Source organism: Cottoperca gobio, chromosome 8, assembly GCF_900634415.1.
Source record: "Cottoperca gobio chromosome 8, fCotGob3.1, whole genome shotgun sequence".
Lineage (NCBI taxonomy): Eukaryota > Metazoa > Chordata > Actinopteri > Perciformes > Bovichtidae > Cottoperca > Cottoperca gobio.
Window position 1 is genome coordinate 14,121,946 of NC_041362.1, and position 17,223 is coordinate 14,139,168.

At 42.0% G+C, this 17,223-nt stretch overlaps 1 protein-coding gene across 1 annotated transcript in view; it reads left to right on the top strand.

Annotated features, from left to right (window-relative positions):
• Nucleotides 1–17,223, top strand: part of cacna1ha (calcium channel, voltage-dependent, T type, alpha 1H subunit a) — a 113,897-nt gene that overhangs the window by 83,333 nt on the left and 13,341 nt on the right. Inside the window, exons 12-29 of the mRNA XM_029437042.1 lie at nucleotides 2,475–2,626; nucleotides 3,128–3,313; nucleotides 3,404–3,521; nucleotides 4,973–5,128; nucleotides 5,436–5,523; nucleotides 5,692–5,975; nucleotides 6,396–6,755; nucleotides 8,495–8,598; nucleotides 8,923–9,046; nucleotides 9,869–9,937; nucleotides 10,075–10,259; nucleotides 10,470–10,596; nucleotides 11,090–11,215; nucleotides 11,851–11,940; nucleotides 12,889–13,102; nucleotides 15,842–15,993; nucleotides 16,370–16,479; nucleotides 16,919–17,052. Of these exons, the coding sequence (XP_029292902.1) occupies nucleotides 2,475–2,626; nucleotides 3,128–3,313; nucleotides 3,404–3,521; nucleotides 4,973–5,128; nucleotides 5,436–5,523; nucleotides 5,692–5,975; nucleotides 6,396–6,755; nucleotides 8,495–8,598; nucleotides 8,923–9,046; nucleotides 9,869–9,937; nucleotides 10,075–10,259; nucleotides 10,470–10,596; nucleotides 11,090–11,215; nucleotides 11,851–11,940; nucleotides 12,889–13,102; nucleotides 15,842–15,993; nucleotides 16,370–16,479; nucleotides 16,919–17,052 (2,779 nt within the window). The remainder of the gene's footprint in view (nucleotides 1–2,474; nucleotides 2,627–3,127; nucleotides 3,314–3,403; nucleotides 3,522–4,972; nucleotides 5,129–5,435; nucleotides 5,524–5,691; nucleotides 5,976–6,395; nucleotides 6,756–8,494; nucleotides 8,599–8,922; nucleotides 9,047–9,868; nucleotides 9,938–10,074; nucleotides 10,260–10,469; nucleotides 10,597–11,089; nucleotides 11,216–11,850; nucleotides 11,941–12,888; nucleotides 13,103–15,841; nucleotides 15,994–16,369; nucleotides 16,480–16,918; nucleotides 17,053–17,223) is intronic.

The following is a 17,223-nucleotide window of genomic DNA, read 5'->3' on the forward strand; positions in this document are numbered from 1 at the left end:
TGACGGCCACAGAGGTAATGAAAAGGCCTCTAGTCCACTGTTAAATAATAATGTCTGTGACTTTGGTATTGTGACTGCTTGAAATAGCTGACTGAGAGCTCTTTTAAAGCTTTGTTGAAGTGCTTTAAAGTTTTTATGTGCCGCTGGCTGGTAAGTGAAAGACAATTTGAATAGACAGGAGAGCAAAGAGCTAGTCTCTCTATTGTCTGCCCAGCTCTTTAAAAAATAAATAAAAATATTTTTGCACAGGAGTTCCTGCTTTGGTTTTCAAGCATCACGACTGTCCCAATTAACTCAAAAGCTCATCAGCCGAAAATAGTAACGATACAGAAAGAGAGATGATGCGTGCTTTAGATTACACAACCCTGTACAGCACATACAGCAACCCAGTTCATATTGACAGTGAGGTCACGGTTATACAACCTATAGCAGTAAATGTTTCAACTGCCGTCAAACTAGGGCTGTAATGGAAGTAATAGCTCAGTGGGTTGGCTTGACCCAGACACACACACTTATCCTTTACAGCAGTGGATAAGGACAATCGAGCAATGGATCAGACAGGCTCGGTTTCAGGATGTTGAGTGTGTGTGTGTGTGTGTGTGTGTGTGTGTGTGTGTGTGTGTGTTTACCAATAACAGTATAAAATTGGATCACTTAGCAAAATTGAATCATACACTGATCTATTTAGCCAACAACAATTATGCATGAAATTGAAATAGATACAAAAAGCCTTACGCTTAATTAGTTTTTGTCATGCAGCGACATCCAGGACACTCAAAATGTATCTTTTGAAGTATGCAGATCATTTGCTCAAGTAAATGCAGCAACTTCACACTATAAAAAGTAAAAGTAAATAGAAAAAGATGTGCGAGCAACACTTAAAAGTAAAGAAATAAAATGGAAATGCTCAAGTAAAGAATCCCAAACATATACTTAAGTAAACATACTCACTTTCCACCACTTTTCTTTTCAATAGGAAACACACTCAACGCCTTCTAGTCTTAAAAGGTGACTGTACAATATGTTGAGTTTACTTCTTCACAGGAGGTTTTGTGTGTCTGAGTGTCTGAGTGTCTGAGTGTCTGGGTGTCTGGGTTGGAGTGAGGTTAGGGGGAGGAGTGGGATATGGCGCCCTCTATCTGTGATCATGACCCTCAGCTGTACTGCAGCACAAGCACCAGTAGCTTGAATTGGTTGTAAAAAGTTGTGATTTTAATCAGAATGTACTATCATACACCTGTATTTAAATATTGCAAGTGTACATGAAGGAATTCATCATAAATATGATTTATTTTCATTTTGAATAATTAAGAGAAACCCTCATTTACGTCCTTGATTCCAGCGTCATGAAACATATTTATATGCATAACTTGTTCTAAAATGTCCACCAACAACAAACACAAAGTCAACACTGGATGTTTCTGCAGAGTCCTGACAAATGCACAATGACCCAGGCTGAAGGTTAACCCTTATCTTTATTTTATGTTTATAAATACAGAATTGGGTCGGCCTGGTTTTATAAGCCCTGGGCCGGGACACAAAATGGTCTTTTTCTGGTTGATCCCCACATGAAAAGAATCACAATGCGCTTTAATGAGACTGCCATGCGTGACATGAAAATAAAATGTGGGACCCCAAGCTAAAAAGGCTTTACAAACTGTGAGGCACACTATAAGAATGTATGGTTTTGGAGTGATTCAGTTATTCAAACATTGTATCATGAAACAACGTAAAGTGAAAGTAAAAGTTTATTACAAGAGATCATCACAATAATAAGTTATTGTAACTTTAACTGTGGATCTCTTTTCAGCCTCGTAGACCAGCATCAAACGTTATGGTTACCTTTGAATGGTTCATTCGATGCTCTGATTTGAATGGATGTTGAAGGAAGTAGAACCCGAGGCACTGCTTTTAATTCAAACCAGCACATTTAAACCACTGATGCGGCGCTGGCAAGACGTTTCCATAAAGAAAAGTTGAGGATGATGCATTTACCAGAGCACAAAATTGCTGTGTTTTCCCAAAAAAAAGAAAAAGCCATGACTCCATGCTTTATGAGAGCACCCTCGGTTACATCTGGCTGGTTCACAGACTGTACTGTGAGGTCAGTGGAGTAGATCAGCACTGATGGATCGGTGCTGTTGGTCCCATTTGATTGATTCGAGGTGGCTGCAGCTCTGAACTTGATTGATAATGTCTTAGCTCAAGAACAAACAGGGTTTTACAACTCATGGATAATAGAGTTTGAGATATTAACTAACTCTTTCTTCTCTCTTTTTCTTTCTGTATGTCCATCTGCATTTCTTTCTTTCCTTTGCTTGCTGGCTCACTTTTGCTTTCTTTCTTTCATTTTCTTTCTGTCTTTCTTTTGCTTTCTCACTTTTGCTTCCTTTCCTTCTTACCTCCTTCCTTTCCTCATCCCTCTTGTCCTCCTGCCTTCCCTCTTGCTTTGTCTCTCGCTTCTCTCCCCCCAGCCCGAGGAGTTGACTGATATTTTAGAGATCAGTAACATCGTTTTCACCAGCATGTTCGTCCTGGAGATGGGCTTCATGCTGCTTGCTTTTGGATTGTTTGGATACATCAGGAACCCCTACAACATATTCGACAGCGTCATTGTGATCATCAGGTAATAATATATCTTTATGAGAATAATATATGCTATCCTCAAACCCCAAAGCAACAACACAATGCAAAGACACTCAAACCATGGCTCAAATCAGTGTACATTTCACAACTTAGACAACTGTGTTTGGATTTTGAGCCACCCCCGGTTTTATTTCTTCTCCAGCTTGTCAGTTTCATGTGTCAGGTTCACTGCTGCAGCATCCATCTTTACTATAGCTAAGATTGACACACTCATGATGGATCACACAGGAGCAGCAGTGCCGCGAGTCGAGGTTTGCTGTGTGGCTGTCAATGAGTTTGAAAGAGCTCATATTGGATAAGAGGAACTTTTGATGTGTAGTTGGGTTACTTATGGTACTGAAGGGAAATTATCTTCATAACTACTGACTTACTCAAAGTAAATATCTTCAAAACAACTTAATACACATATATATATATATACATACATATTGTAAAGTTGTAATTTTTATAGATTTATTCTGACGTATTTTGTGGTTCTCAGTGTGTGGGAGATAATTGGTCAAGCAGACGGTGGGTTGTCAGTCCTGCGAACATTTCGTCTGCTGCGGGTTCTGAAGCTGGTTCGCTTCCTGCCAGCCCTGAGGAGACAACTGGTGGTGCTGATGAAGACCATGGACAACGTGGCCACGTTCTGCATGCTGCTGATGCTTTTCATCTTCACTTTCAGGTATGCACGCTCAAAACACACGCACACAAACCCATCTTCCCAATCTGTTATGACACCCAAAGGATGACTACATTTACTTATCTTCAACAGTATACTGGGTATGCATCTCTTTGGCTGTAAATTCAGTCTTCGTATGGAGAACGGAGACACCATCCCTGACCGCAAGAACTTTGACTCTCTGCTCTGGGCCATCGTCACTGTATTCCAGGTTAGTTTTCCATTTACACTGCTATAATGCTTATAAGGCTCTACTGGCTCCAATGCACAGATTTACTTTTGTTTGCTCAGATTTCTCTTGATATTCATAGACTTTCTTCAAATACATTTTTTAATTCTAGTTTGTCTATCTGCAGTTCAACTGCTTTGTGTATTCTTACTGATTGAGATGAGCATGTGATTCAAAAGTGACTTATTACTTGTCAGAGAAAATGAAAATGTTCCAGCTGACAGCTTGTTACTATAGGCTGGCAGGCATGTATAGATCGCCTGAAAAACTTTTGTGCAGCAATGACAGCTATGTAAGTGGCTTCCCTTCTAAAAAAAGCCCCAAGTATGACAGGAGGAAAAAAATGTCAGCCGTAGCATCAAACCCTTCATACGGTGTAGTTAAACTGGGCAGTGTGCTAGTGTGTGTATATTTTTATCCCAACACAGGCCGATGTGTACTCCTCGGCCATCCCAAATCAAAGTGTCCAACTGGGCCTGGAGTGTTTTTAATGTGTGTATTTGTGTATGTGTGTGCACATGCCAAGCTCAACTGCCAAGTTCTGCTCATTAGTCAAATGCTGTGAAATGAGGAATTCTGTTTATGCACACCTTCTTTCACTATGCTTTCTATTTCTTGCTCTCCCTATGTGGAGATATTGTTCAATTGCTCCAGATAGATTGTCTTCTTTTCTATACTGGATGCGTCAGCAGAAAGGTGGAACACAGAATGCAGTGGACTGTCGGTCTTTGTGGTGTGTGTGTGTGTGTGTGTGTGCGTGTGTGTGTGTGTGTGTGTGTGTGTGTGTGTGTGTGTGTGTGTGTGTGTGTGTGTGTGTGTGTGTGTGTGTGTAGGAGTATGATGCTGAAAAAGCATTTTATCCAGAGCTGACTGTCATATGAAGGCGTTACGCTCACTATATATACTTATTATAGTTTTCTGGGGAGTAGCTACAGTACACACACACACACACACACACACACACACACACACACACACACACACACACACACACACACATTTGCACAGACAGCGCAGTGAAATGCCTTCCTTCCTGCCACAGTGTTTAATGAGTGGGCAGAGACGAAATAAGCTTTCATGCTGCATCATGAACGCCGTCCTAGTTTCTAAATGCTTTCATCACTCACATTGATTTAAACATGGGCGCACGCAAACACACACACACATACGCACGCCCACGTACACTTTGTGGTAATCCCATGTGTGTGACGTTGAAGTATTGTGTAATGATGGCAATAAAAGTAGTATTTTATAAAGCATATAAAACCCACGAGGGCTGTATCGGCTAATAGTGCTTCATTTGCCCACTAGCTGTGTCCCTGTCTCTCTTCTTCTATGACTTCTGTTCTTTCCTTTTCCACGTCTTTATATCTGTGGACTCTCACACGTAGACATATTTCTAAACCTGACTTTGTGTTTCATTCAATGCATAGATTCTCACCCAGGAGGACTGGAATGTGGTGTTGTATAACGGCATGGCCTCCACCTCTCCATGGGCCGCTCTCTACTTTGTTGCTCTCATGACATTCGGCAACTATGTGCTCTTCAATTTACTTGTGGCCATCTTGGTCGAGGGCTTCCAGGCTGAGGTGAGAACAACTGTAGTACAGCGTATAATTAAGTGTCAGTTATTTTTCAATTTGCAAATTAAAAGTTCCGAATGCAAAGAAGACTTCTTACAATTATGGCACTAACGCCAGGGGAGCAGAGTAGATGAATGTCTAATTTTTTAACGAGCATCTCTCATCCACAACTGTGTGAATGCCGTATGAGGTCCTTCTCTCACTGTTAATTAACTCCCAAAGGAGCCGTCTGAGGGCCGCAGGTCCGGACTCTCAATTTGCATCTGAAATCTTGACTGTAAACTCTAAGAAAATAAACTCTTCTGTGTTGTAGGGTGATGCTAATCGCTCGGAGTCGGACGATGAGAAGAAATCAGACAACTTTGAGGAGGACGAGAAGGTGGAGCAGCTCAGAGACACTGGTAGGTTAAATGAGGGTTAAATGGTTAAAGGTTAAATGAATGATGAATCAATTGAACTCAAATCGTGCTGTTTTTTTCTTTCTATTCTTATTGTTCCATAACTGACTAATTGCAAACTGAATGAATAAAAATGACGGTGATAATAATGACGACTTTATTTCTCCACAGAGCTAAAAATGTACTCTCTGATGATGACAGCCAACGGTCATGTTGACCCTCGCGGCTCGATGGCTCCTCCGATAATCATGCGTACTGCAGCCACACCCATGCCCACTCCTAAGAGCTCTCTGGGACCCGAGTCCGTACTTGGAGAGGAGCTCATGTACAGAGACGGGGTGCCTCAGTATGGCGACGTGGGACTGGGGTTTTCCGAAGCAGGAAGCGGTCATGCGGATTCTCGCCGTGGAAGCTCCACCTCCATGGACCCTATTGCGTATGACCAGCATTCTCTGGTGAGTTGTATCAAACATTCAATCCATTCACAAGCCAGTAGGATCGATCACAATTTGATCCAGTAGCCAACTACTGTAGCTACTGGAGAGTAAGGGACGCAATTATTGGAAAATCCAGCAATCAATCACAGAAATGATTGCTTATACTTTGTCTACGTTTCATTTCGAACTGGACATCGTGGAACCCCTGTGGAAAATATCTCAAGAAAGCAGCTCTTTGTCTTCGATTCTAAGAGACTGACGACACATTTGACTGCAGAATAGACTGAAATCCTTAAAATGTGTAATAACAAAGGTCAACAATAACCAAATTCCCCAACCCCCCTAAGGTAGCACTAATGAAACTACTGTAACTCTTGCTCAGACACGCACACTTTCAGAGCAACACACTATTCTTACCCCTATTTCCTGTCTCTCCAGAGCCTCTCCAGTCCCGGCCGGCGCTCCCCTCTTCCTCCCCGCTCATGGGGAAGCCGTCGCTCCAGCTGGAACAGTCTGGGAAGAGCTCCGAGCCTCAAAAGGCGAGACACCAGCGGAGAGAGGGAGAGCCTGTTGTCTGGGGAGGGAGGTGAGGAGGAAGATGGCGCGGAGGGCAAGGGGGAGGCCGGGGGAAACGACAGACTACGTCCGGAGACCTTGGAGCTTCTGCAGGCGTCCACTCTCTCCCCTTCCGTAATAGCGGAGTACGGTGACTGTAACGGGAGGACCCTGACCTACGACCCCATCGTGATCTCTGACCCCAAGGAAGACTCCTTGCCGGACGATGACATGGAAGATGAAGTAAGTTAAAAGGAGTCAACGTTTTCAAGATAATATCTAGATAATATCTACAGCGAGGTCTTTGACCAGTTTTAAAAGTCCCCAGTTTGATATCCTGGTGTGTATAGGCTTTTTATTTTCACTGTGGATTGTTTTATAATTACATGCACAGGACTGAGCAAGACATTTAGTTTCATAGGCCTGGGGACAAGTTCGTTGAGCAGTTGTGCCTCTGTGGTTTTGCACTCTTATGTAAATTCTTAATCTCCTAATCTGCACTCTCCGACTCGGTTTGCATTTTTTATTTCTGTTTTTTCTCTCTGTCTTTCTCTACTCACTCTGTTCTTCTTTGTCTTCTTTGCCCTTTGTCTCTCTCTTACTTTGAGATATTATAATGTGTTTTGTGTTCACACTGCAATGCCTGGAGGGACGCTAATTGTCACGCTGTAATTGATTGGCTAGGGCAGTAATTGTTTTCTCAGTGGGTAAATAAAGCAAACAAAATATTAGTGTGCTTGCACATTTGTGTGCGAGTGTGCGTAAAGTGGAAAAGAGTGTATTCCCAGATGGTTTTGGATGACCTCTGTTGCGACAGTGTTGATAGTTTTATTGGTTCCAAATTGAGTTTATAAAGCCACGAAATCCACTGAAACAAAAGGCCTCTCCCTGGGCACGCTGAAAACAGGAGGTTTAAAACAGATCCTCCACCAGTGTATGCATGTACGCGTGTGTGTTTGCACCAGTGCGTGTGTGTCTGACGTGCCAGTTTAGACATGTGTATATGCGTGTGCTGCTCTGCGTGTGTCTATGTCAGGGATTATGGAATTGAGCTCCAAGGATATCTGAGCAGCAGGTTCTCTTCATCCAGTTCATACACACCCTTACATACACACATACAGTAGGACACACCCAAATGCACACAGACAAGTGGCAGTCTGCCCATTAAGCTCGCTGAGAGTCTTGACTTTGGGCTTTTTTTTAATTAGAATCCTGAAGTACAGAAGCTGTGCAGCTAAGCTTTCTTCTATTTGTTTTATTAGAAAGTGTAATGAGTATGTATTGTGCTTGTGCACTAGCTAAATTGGGAGTTATGTTCCAGCTTTCTCCATCTCTACTTGTTCAAAAAACATTTGTTTATTGTATCCCTGTAGAGTCAAATAAGGAAAGGCTAACATCAGCAACACTGTGGGAACTCAGATTAAACTATGCATTGTTTTTGTAATGCTTTTTCTGGTCTAACTGTTGATTGGATAAAGTGAAACCCCACTGCAGCTACTGATGCTAATATTGATGCTAATATTGAAGAATTGTATGGGAACAGTTGAGGTTCCTCTACAGACAAACCGCCTTCCTCTAGTCGAGGGTTTCATACTGTGTGTGTCAGTTTTTAAACATGTTTTTAATGAGTACATATAAAATACTAACAGTTATATTTCTCAGTCTGAACTATCGTGGCTGCAGGTGCATGAAAATAATAAAATAATAATTTGAATACTGAAATTAGAGGGCAGCCATCCATCTTTGGTGAGGATTAAAGGATTATTTACCTTTTTTATAAACAATGTTTTGCGCATTTTACATTTTTAGAATCAGAATTACTGATATAAATGATGATAATGACTGTGTTTTTTGCTGTTTATGGTGTGAATAGAAGTAATAATTTCACCGCTGACAATAAACATTATGATAATTTCATGTAATGATGAATTAAAAAGAAAGTGTTGGTGTTAATGTTGACTTCTGACCTCTCACCTCTGCAGAGTTCTTTCTGGCACTGGTTCACAAAAGAGCTTCGTAACATGAAGCCCCGCTGGTGCAAAGAGCATGAAGACTGGAATCTGTATTTGTTCTCTCCAGAGAGCATGTGAGTCTCACACTCGCAACTCAAAATGTCATCATCAATCTTTATTATTCTAGATTCAATTGCCTATCATTCTCCCCATTTCCTCTTTGCTCTTCTTTGTTTCTCATCGTTTTATTTAATTATCTCACTTCCCCTCTCTCATTTATTATTCACTTTTACTGCTTTCTCACTGTTAATTGTTTGGTCAATAGCGTTAACCGACCATAGACATTTTATTGATGACTCTTTGCGTGTGTGTGTGTGTGTGTGTGTGTGTGTGTGTGTGTGTGTGTGTGTGTGTGTGTGTGTGTGTGTTTTGCATTTGTGTGTTTTGCATTTGTGTAGATTGCGTGGGTGGTGCCAAAGTGTCATCTCTCACAAATTGTTCGACCATGTGGTTCTGGTTTTCATCTTCCTAAACTGCATCACCATTGCTCTGGAAAGGCCTGATATACAGCTTAACAGCCCGGTAAGACACACACACACACACACACACACACACACACACACACACACACACACACACACACACACACCCTCACTTCCTGGGGTGTCTAAATGCTTTTCCGTTTACACGTTTCTTATTATTAAATGCAACTTCCTACACTGGCTATGGAACGATTCATGCTTCACTCTTTACTGATGTGTTTTTTACTTATTTGCAGGTTGATATTTTACAGCAAACATGAAAAAACATAGCATCCAGGCTGTTATTCTGTAGGTGTATTCAGCTGTATGCTCAGCTTAATAACTGCTCATATTTATCTTCCTTTGAAAGAGGATGCCCCGTCTATTTTCCAGCGGTTACAAAGTGGTCAAATGTGTAACACAAACGTTCTGCACATTAAGCTGACTGGAGGCTGATTTATTACAACAGTAGACAAACTGTAGACATCAAGGCTAAAGGCAGAAGCTCAGTACGTAGCGACTTGGCTTGGGAACCAGAGTGTCGCCGGACCAAGTGTGGAGTGTGGACTGGCTCTTTGAGAGGTACCAGTTCACCTCCTGAGCACTGCCGAGGTGCCCTTGAGCGAGGCACTCGACACCCGGACTCTGTATAGTAGCTGCCTACTGTTCCTGAAACTACGATGTCTAAATTAAAAGAGGATTCAAAATCCTCCATTTCCAATACATGACTCTTTTAAATGAACGGGCTGACTGTATAAAACCACGTCTGGTTCCTGCTGCATTTAAAGAGAAAATGTGCTGTTGTTAATAGAAAATGTGTAGTCCTCGACGCCATCTTCATTATCTTTATATGTCTTAATACTAATCTCACTCTCTTCTTTAGGAGAGAATGTTTCTGAGTGTGTCCAACTACGTCTTCACTGTGATCTTCCTGGCAGAGATGGCCATCAAGGTAAGCACAACTGCTTTCTTTCCATCGGTGGTGAAAAGTTGTACTTTGTGCTAAAATTCTAAATCAATAACTTCCTTGTTTCATCTCTAATTGAAAGCTTAAGCGGTGTTTAATTAATTCCTTAATGGTTTCGCCAGGTTTTAGCTCTGGGTTTCTGCTTCGGGAAGCAGACTTACCTCCAGTCCAGCTGGAACGTTCTGGACGGTTTGTTAGTGTTTGTGTCTCTGGTCGACATTCTGGTCTCTCTGGCCTATACTGGCGGAAACAGGATCCTTGGCATCCTCAGAGTCCTACGCCTGCTAAGAACGCTACGCCCGCTGAGGTACACAGTGTATTTCTGCGTGTGTGTGTGTGTGTGAAGGTGTTGCTTTGTGTGAATATGTCTGTATGTAAGCACCACACATACAGGAAGCATCCAACCTTATTTCTATTACTTGCATGTGTCTTAGTCATGGAGAAAAATGTTGTTGATGAACACATTAAGGCATTGTTTTTATTAATGGATTTTAAAACTGGAATTTGTATATTCCAGGGTGATCAGCAGAGCTCCGGGACTGAAGCTGGTTGTGGAGACGCTCATCACCTCTCTCAGACCCATCGGGAACATTGTCCTCATCTGCTGCGCCTTCTTCATTGTCTTTGGCATCTTGGGGGTGCAGGTAGTCCTCATTCCCACACAGTAACACGAACAAACCGGGGCTTGCCTTAAACGGGGCACACTTTCACAACATAGACATGTGAGCTAGGGAGAGGTGCTGCATTTTGCTTTGCCACTTTCTAAGCTCAAGGACAAAAAACCTTTTCCCTTTGTAGCATAAATGTCAGTGTCGTAACAGCTGCATATGTGATTGTGGCTTGAGGGGGGAATGGAAGTGTGTTGAATGTCCAATGGATCATTGTTCCTTAAGACTGTGAGTTCTGAAAGAATGACAATTAGGTTAAGTGTGAAAAGGGACAACCTGACCCTCAGGCCAGCTTTCAGCCGAGCACTCAGGGGAAACCCTCGATAAGAATGAGCTCAATGAAACGTCCTTTCATTGCTGGCATTAATAGTTGGATGTTTAAAAAGCCATACGCTCCGGTGCAATTGAGATAATGTTTGAATGGCAGCCAAATAGCCCTGCAGACCTCTCTGTCTCTGTGTCTCTGCAGCTGTTCAAGGGGAAGTTCTACCACTGTGAAGGTCTGGACACAAAGAATGTCACCAACAAGTCCGACTGTCTGCAGGCCAACTACCGCTGGATACGAAGGAAGTACAACTTTGACAACCTGGTTCAGGTACAGAGTTATGGACTGAGACTGACAGGGTGTGATGTAAGCTACAAAAACAGCTCAAATATAATCTTCTTTTATTGCAACAGTGCACATAGTATTGTCAGTGTTAAATACATTAGTGGCTTAGGTTTTTCATGGCCTAGTGGCCTAGTGTTACGCCTTCCAAACAAAACACTAGAAGGTTGGGAGTTCAATACCAGGCTGCCACCATTACCCCTGAGCAAGGTAATAACCCTGAGCTGCTCCAGGGAGACTGTCCCTGTACTTAGTTCAATGTAAGTCGCTCTGGATAAGAGCGTCTGCTAAATGACCCGTAATGTCTTACATTCCAGCACGAGACACTTGCAGATGGAGGTTTAAATATCTCAATTTAAAAATGTACTTTATGTTTAGAATATTTAAAATATTGTGTAGCTGTCTACCTTGCTTTGTTAAAAGTAAAATGATTCTACATTTAAATAGTAGTATTATATACAAACAATTATCAACTCAGCCTTCAAGACTGCGTATGCATCTTCTACTGGCAGCCGCTAATCATCATGGACGCAGTGTTTGCGCTGTGACGAGTCTCTCGGCGTGATAATATTAGGACAAGAGAAGTTCCTGTGTTTTCACCTATTTCTCTTTTTCCTCTCCAGGCTCTGATGTCTTTGTTTGTGCTGTCCTGTAAGGATGGCTGGGTCAACATCATGTATGACGGGCTGGATGCAGTGGGAGTGGACCAACAGGTAATGATGCGAGGAATGTGCCGAGTCACCCAAGCAGAACTTCCGTCAAACGTTTCAGCAATATGAAGCCTGATCAATTTCAAATCCTGTGTGTATGGAAACTCATTTTACTCCTCATTGAGGAACCACACCGACACTCCTCTCTCCTCGTACAATATACAACACATTATATGTCACTTAGCTACATAATATAAAGAACCGTTTTGCAAAACAACTGCGATTCATGATCATAGTTTTTTTTTATAAGCCTACTCTCATCGGCAAGTGCACACTGTGGAGTTGCATATAAAATATCAGAAAATTAAATATCACACCTAACTTAGTATCATCGGTAATAAAACTGCAGTGTAAAAAGGCTTGATATATTTCGACTGTAAAACAAGTTAGATAACGGTGGCACTATAACATCCATTGGAAACTTTGACATCAATATGTGCAATTACCTGCCCTAAAAACAGTACACAGTACACGTTTGGAGCATGAAGTGAAAAAGAAAGTTAAACATTTGCGGTGTAGTAATAACAGATTCTAAGCAAAAGCAAGGTTTAAAAGGTGAGTTTACAGCAGGCACTTTAAAGCTTCAATTGATGAGGCTGACCTCAGATTGCTGGACTGCCTGTGGTGTAATGTACTAAAATAGTGGAGTCTTATTGGCAACAACATAATAAATCTAAAGACCACAAACCAAAGGACTAAAGCTTTCATTTGTGATATTATCAACTGTGGAAACTTCCTTTTGAATTCTGGAAAGTTTACTCGAGGTCACCCAAGGATTTTCTGTATGTGATAAAATACTGTGAGGCTTTGCACTGTGGAATTTGGGATATGTGTCACTTGCCTGCTCAAACCAGGTCAAAAGCACTCGGAGCAAAACATAGTTCTGTGCTTTTTTTGTGCCTTTTGAAAGCAAACTTTCAAAAAGCTCAATCTTTACTCTTCTCTTCTCAGCCTGTCAGGAACCACAACCCCTGGATGCTGCTCTACTTCATCTCCTTCCTACTCATCGTCAGCTTCTTCGTCCTCAACATGTTTGTCGGTGTCGTGGTGGAGAACTTCCACAAGTGCCGGCAGGACCAGGAAGAGGAGGAGACTCGCTTGCGGGAAGAGAAGAGGCTCAAAATGATAGAGAAAAAGCGCAGGAGTAAGGAGAATGGAGGGGCTGGTCGGTAGTCTATTTTTCTGAGCACTGCCTGCTTTCAGAGCCTGACAAAAAAAAAAGAGAAAGAGAATGACAGAGAGAGAAAACAGGGAAATATATAAAGAGTAAAAAAAAAGAGGGAGAGTTTGGAAGACTGGCTAGCTCACGCAAACAGTGATGGATCACTGACAGAAGGCGTCGGCTACGCCAGTCTGATGCATGTTACTGCATGACTGCAGCCCTCCCTCAACCCTCCCCTAACATTGCATGCAAAATTTGTCAAACATTTACTATAACAACAATTCAGTATTGACTAGTCTCTATTTAATTTCTAAAAATGCTTAAATTGTATCCTTCAAGACCAAATCCTGTATTTATTACCATTGCTCTTAAATAATTAGAACAAGTAATGCATGTGAAGCCGATCGAGGTTGCTGTTTTCCTCCATGCGTCTCAGGAAATTTTGCTAGCAAAATTTTGATCAGTGAAACGCCAACGCCCCTTCCCTTCCTCCAGGTGCATGCACAACCCCGACCCCCGCGGCGTCTCTCGACACGGGTAGAAGAAGGACATTTCCTGTAAACATGCTTTGACTGGCAGACTCAGAAACATAGCAGACATTTTGGCTGCTATACCTGCAAATAATAGAGCTGTTAGAAGATGTTAAGTTTGTTAGATAAGGACGATTGTTAATTTCAGCTTGTAGAGTACACCCCTTGCAAAACATAGAGCCCAAATGCTCACACTACAAAGCGGTGTTTTGTGAGGACTTGCTCTTTTATTGTGGTAATATGTTGAGCTGGAAAAAAGAAATTGGTAGAAGCACATGGCTTTTATTGTCTGAAACTGAAAGAGCACCACCAATTGGCTACAACACTGAATTATACCCAACTACCCAACACATCAATCACAGAAGTGCATTACAAGGAAGTATAAGGTGTGAGCAGAGCGCCGCTCTTTTCATCACAGTAACGTGTCTCTCTGGTCTAAAACTGCTAAAAAAGTACAGGCAAATGTAATGTAATCAGCTGTCTCAGAGAAAAACTTCTAACTCCAATCACTCTACTCCTCGATCAAAAGAAGATTTACTTTATAAAGAGAAGTTTTAGACTATTGAGATTTTTGTGAGGGGTTTAAACTGACTGTCGTGGTGTCATTGAAGAGAACAGTGGCTCCAGTGTACGTTCAAAAACACAGTCACGCCCTACAACCTTTGAATTGAGTTACTTGAACAATGAAACGATATAAAAAAGACAGATTTAAGATTTTACTTACTAATTGTGTTGTTGAACGTACCCTGCGCAGCCCCTCTCAACCATAGACATTACCCTGTACATCAAAGCATGCAGCAGACAGACAGGGCATGGTGTAAACTCGGGACGGTGACATAAACATGCACGTACCACAAAATCAATCATCACTCGTCATATACGGACATGTGAGTACACAGTCTTAGTTTGGGGGGGAGTTTAAGCTTAATGAACATCACGTGACATATTGCTCAGTTTCTTAAAGTCTTTTTTATTATTCAGAGGCTGTAATGCATCTGTAAGAAGGAGCGACACACCTATCAGAAAGTCTAATCTGTCGTCTGGGTTTTAATGGAGACTTCCTACTTAGGTCAGACTCCAGAGAGAGACCTCTCTGCCCTGACAAGAATATAATTATTAGAGAGGCAATACATCTTGCAATAATGCTCCCATTAAAGGAGCTCTCTGAGAGAGTGATCACTGTTTGCCACTCCCTTGAGTTCAATACAGGGTGGGTCGGGCATCTATTTACCAAAGAAGGGAGGAATAAAGGGAACAACAAAGTTCTAATATGTATTTATTTATTTATCATTTGAGCTAGTTAACTGCAATTAGTGTTGAGGGACTCCTCCACCCACAAAATGACCATTTATATATCAATTACTCGCACTGCGTTACCTTGAATTCCTGAAGAAAACGTCGTTTTTCTCGTACTCCTCCACGGTGAGCAAAGAAAAAATATGATGAATTGAAGTAAATTGGGGCCGCGTTTAACAACAACTATATCAAAACATCTGTCACGCTACTTGTGCAGTGCGATCCAAGTCTCGTGTATCCAGTCCTGTGCACAATACTTCACAAACGCTTGCCTTCTCGCTAAAGCTTCTCTCGTCCGTGCGATTGCTGTTTATGTAAAGTTGTCTTCACAAATTCAAGGTTACACGTTCATTTACAAATGGTCATTTTGTTTGTGTGTGTGGGGGGGGGGGATTCCTTTTAACATTTGACACATTCAAAACCTGTTTACAAATTACGAAACAATAATATAGCCTAGCTGTGACTCTCATGTCCTCTCTTATTTGAACATACCATACAGGCAGTGGCGTGCACAGACTGTGTGAGGGGTGATTAATACACATGTACAAAAGGGACACCACCACAGTGAGAAGGGTAACAGTAAGGACACAGTAGGGAAGTACTTGAGATGCCAGTGGGGCACCCGGGTTGCTCAAGGGCTCCTCTGATGTGATGTGAGGGCAAACATAATGTAATATTATTAAGGCAATAAAAGTATAAAAATCTAACTTTTGCAGTTCGAGAAAAAAGCGGTGGTTCCCTTTCCTTAGCCCCTGCACCTTCCTGTGCACACCACTGGACACGTGTATTTTTTTGCATTTCGGAGCACACTTACTTACAGGCTCACTCTTGCTGTCTGTCTCCGTTTTGATGCCTTTCTCTCCTTGTGTCGTCTTTGCATATTGTTTGTTTGTTTGTGTGTGTTTGTGTGATCCAGAGGCCAAGCAGAGGCCTTACTATGCAGACTACTCTCCCCTGCGTCTGTCCATCCACACACTGTGCACCAGCCACTACCTGGACCTCTTCATCACCTTCATTATCTGCATCAACGTCTTCACCATGAGCATCGAGCACTACGATCAGCCGCAGGTAATGTTTCTGCACATGGACACACGCAGTTTTACCTGACAGATAACATTATGCTCCTTGAATGAATGTTAACACAGTTAGAGGGCTTGTTCCCTTTGCCCACTGTAAAATAAGTTGTATGTACATGTCTAGCTGTTCTCTAATTTTAATGAAAGGTTGACTAGCTTTAGCTAAGCGACAACTATTTTACTTTTCCAAAAAGCATTTTGATTTTAATATCTGAAATGTGTTGATGTATTTTCGGAAAGATGCCTCGATCTTCCTTGAGAGCTTTTTCTCTCAGAAAATGAACAAGCATCTAGTGTGTGAGCGAAGTTACAAGATAATTATCTGCCTGTGTGTGTGTGTGTGTGTGTGTGTGTGTGTGTGTGTTCAGTATTTAGAGGAGGTTCTGAAGTACTGTAACTACGTGTTTACCTGCATCTTCGTCGTCGAGGCCCTGCTCAAACTTGCGGCATTCGGCATACACAGGTTCTTCAAAGACAGGTAACACAAAGCTGTAAAACCTAATTAGAATCTATGTGGTGTAAAAAAATAACTCCCGCGTACATGTGCGGCTCCTTGTTCTCAGTACACTGAGATTGGGTGGTGAGGGAATGTATCTGCCTCAGGGTGCCCTGGTGGAGACTTATCAGGCATAGGCTAATTGTTTCCCACTACCATAGAGATTAGTCCAATTAATCTAAACAACCTGCTGACTTATCACCATCAACAGACACACTTCTTCACTACTTCAGCCATATTTCTTGATAGGAGAAACTCTGAGTTTACCAACAGGGAAGTCTGTTGGAGCCGCACAGGCACTGAACTGTAGCAACATCCAGGTAAGTATTTGTTTTTTTTCTATGTGCCTAAAATATTGAAACATGTTTCTGTGTGTGTGTGTGTGTGTGTGTGTGTGTGTGTGTGTGTGTGTGTATTTTAGGTGGAATCAGCTGGATATAGCTATAGTGGCACTGTCGATCGTGGGCATCACTCTGGAGGAGCTGAAAATGAGCTCGGCACTGCCCATAAATCCTACCATCATCAGAATCATGAGAGTACTCAGAATAGCACGAGGTAGAAACACACACACACACACACACACATACACACACACACACACACACACACACACACACACACACACACACACAAATCAATCTACATCTGTTTATCTTATATGCAACATACAGTCAGTCATTGTCAGTTTGTGGGTCATCGCTACAGACACTCCTCATCAATAGTATT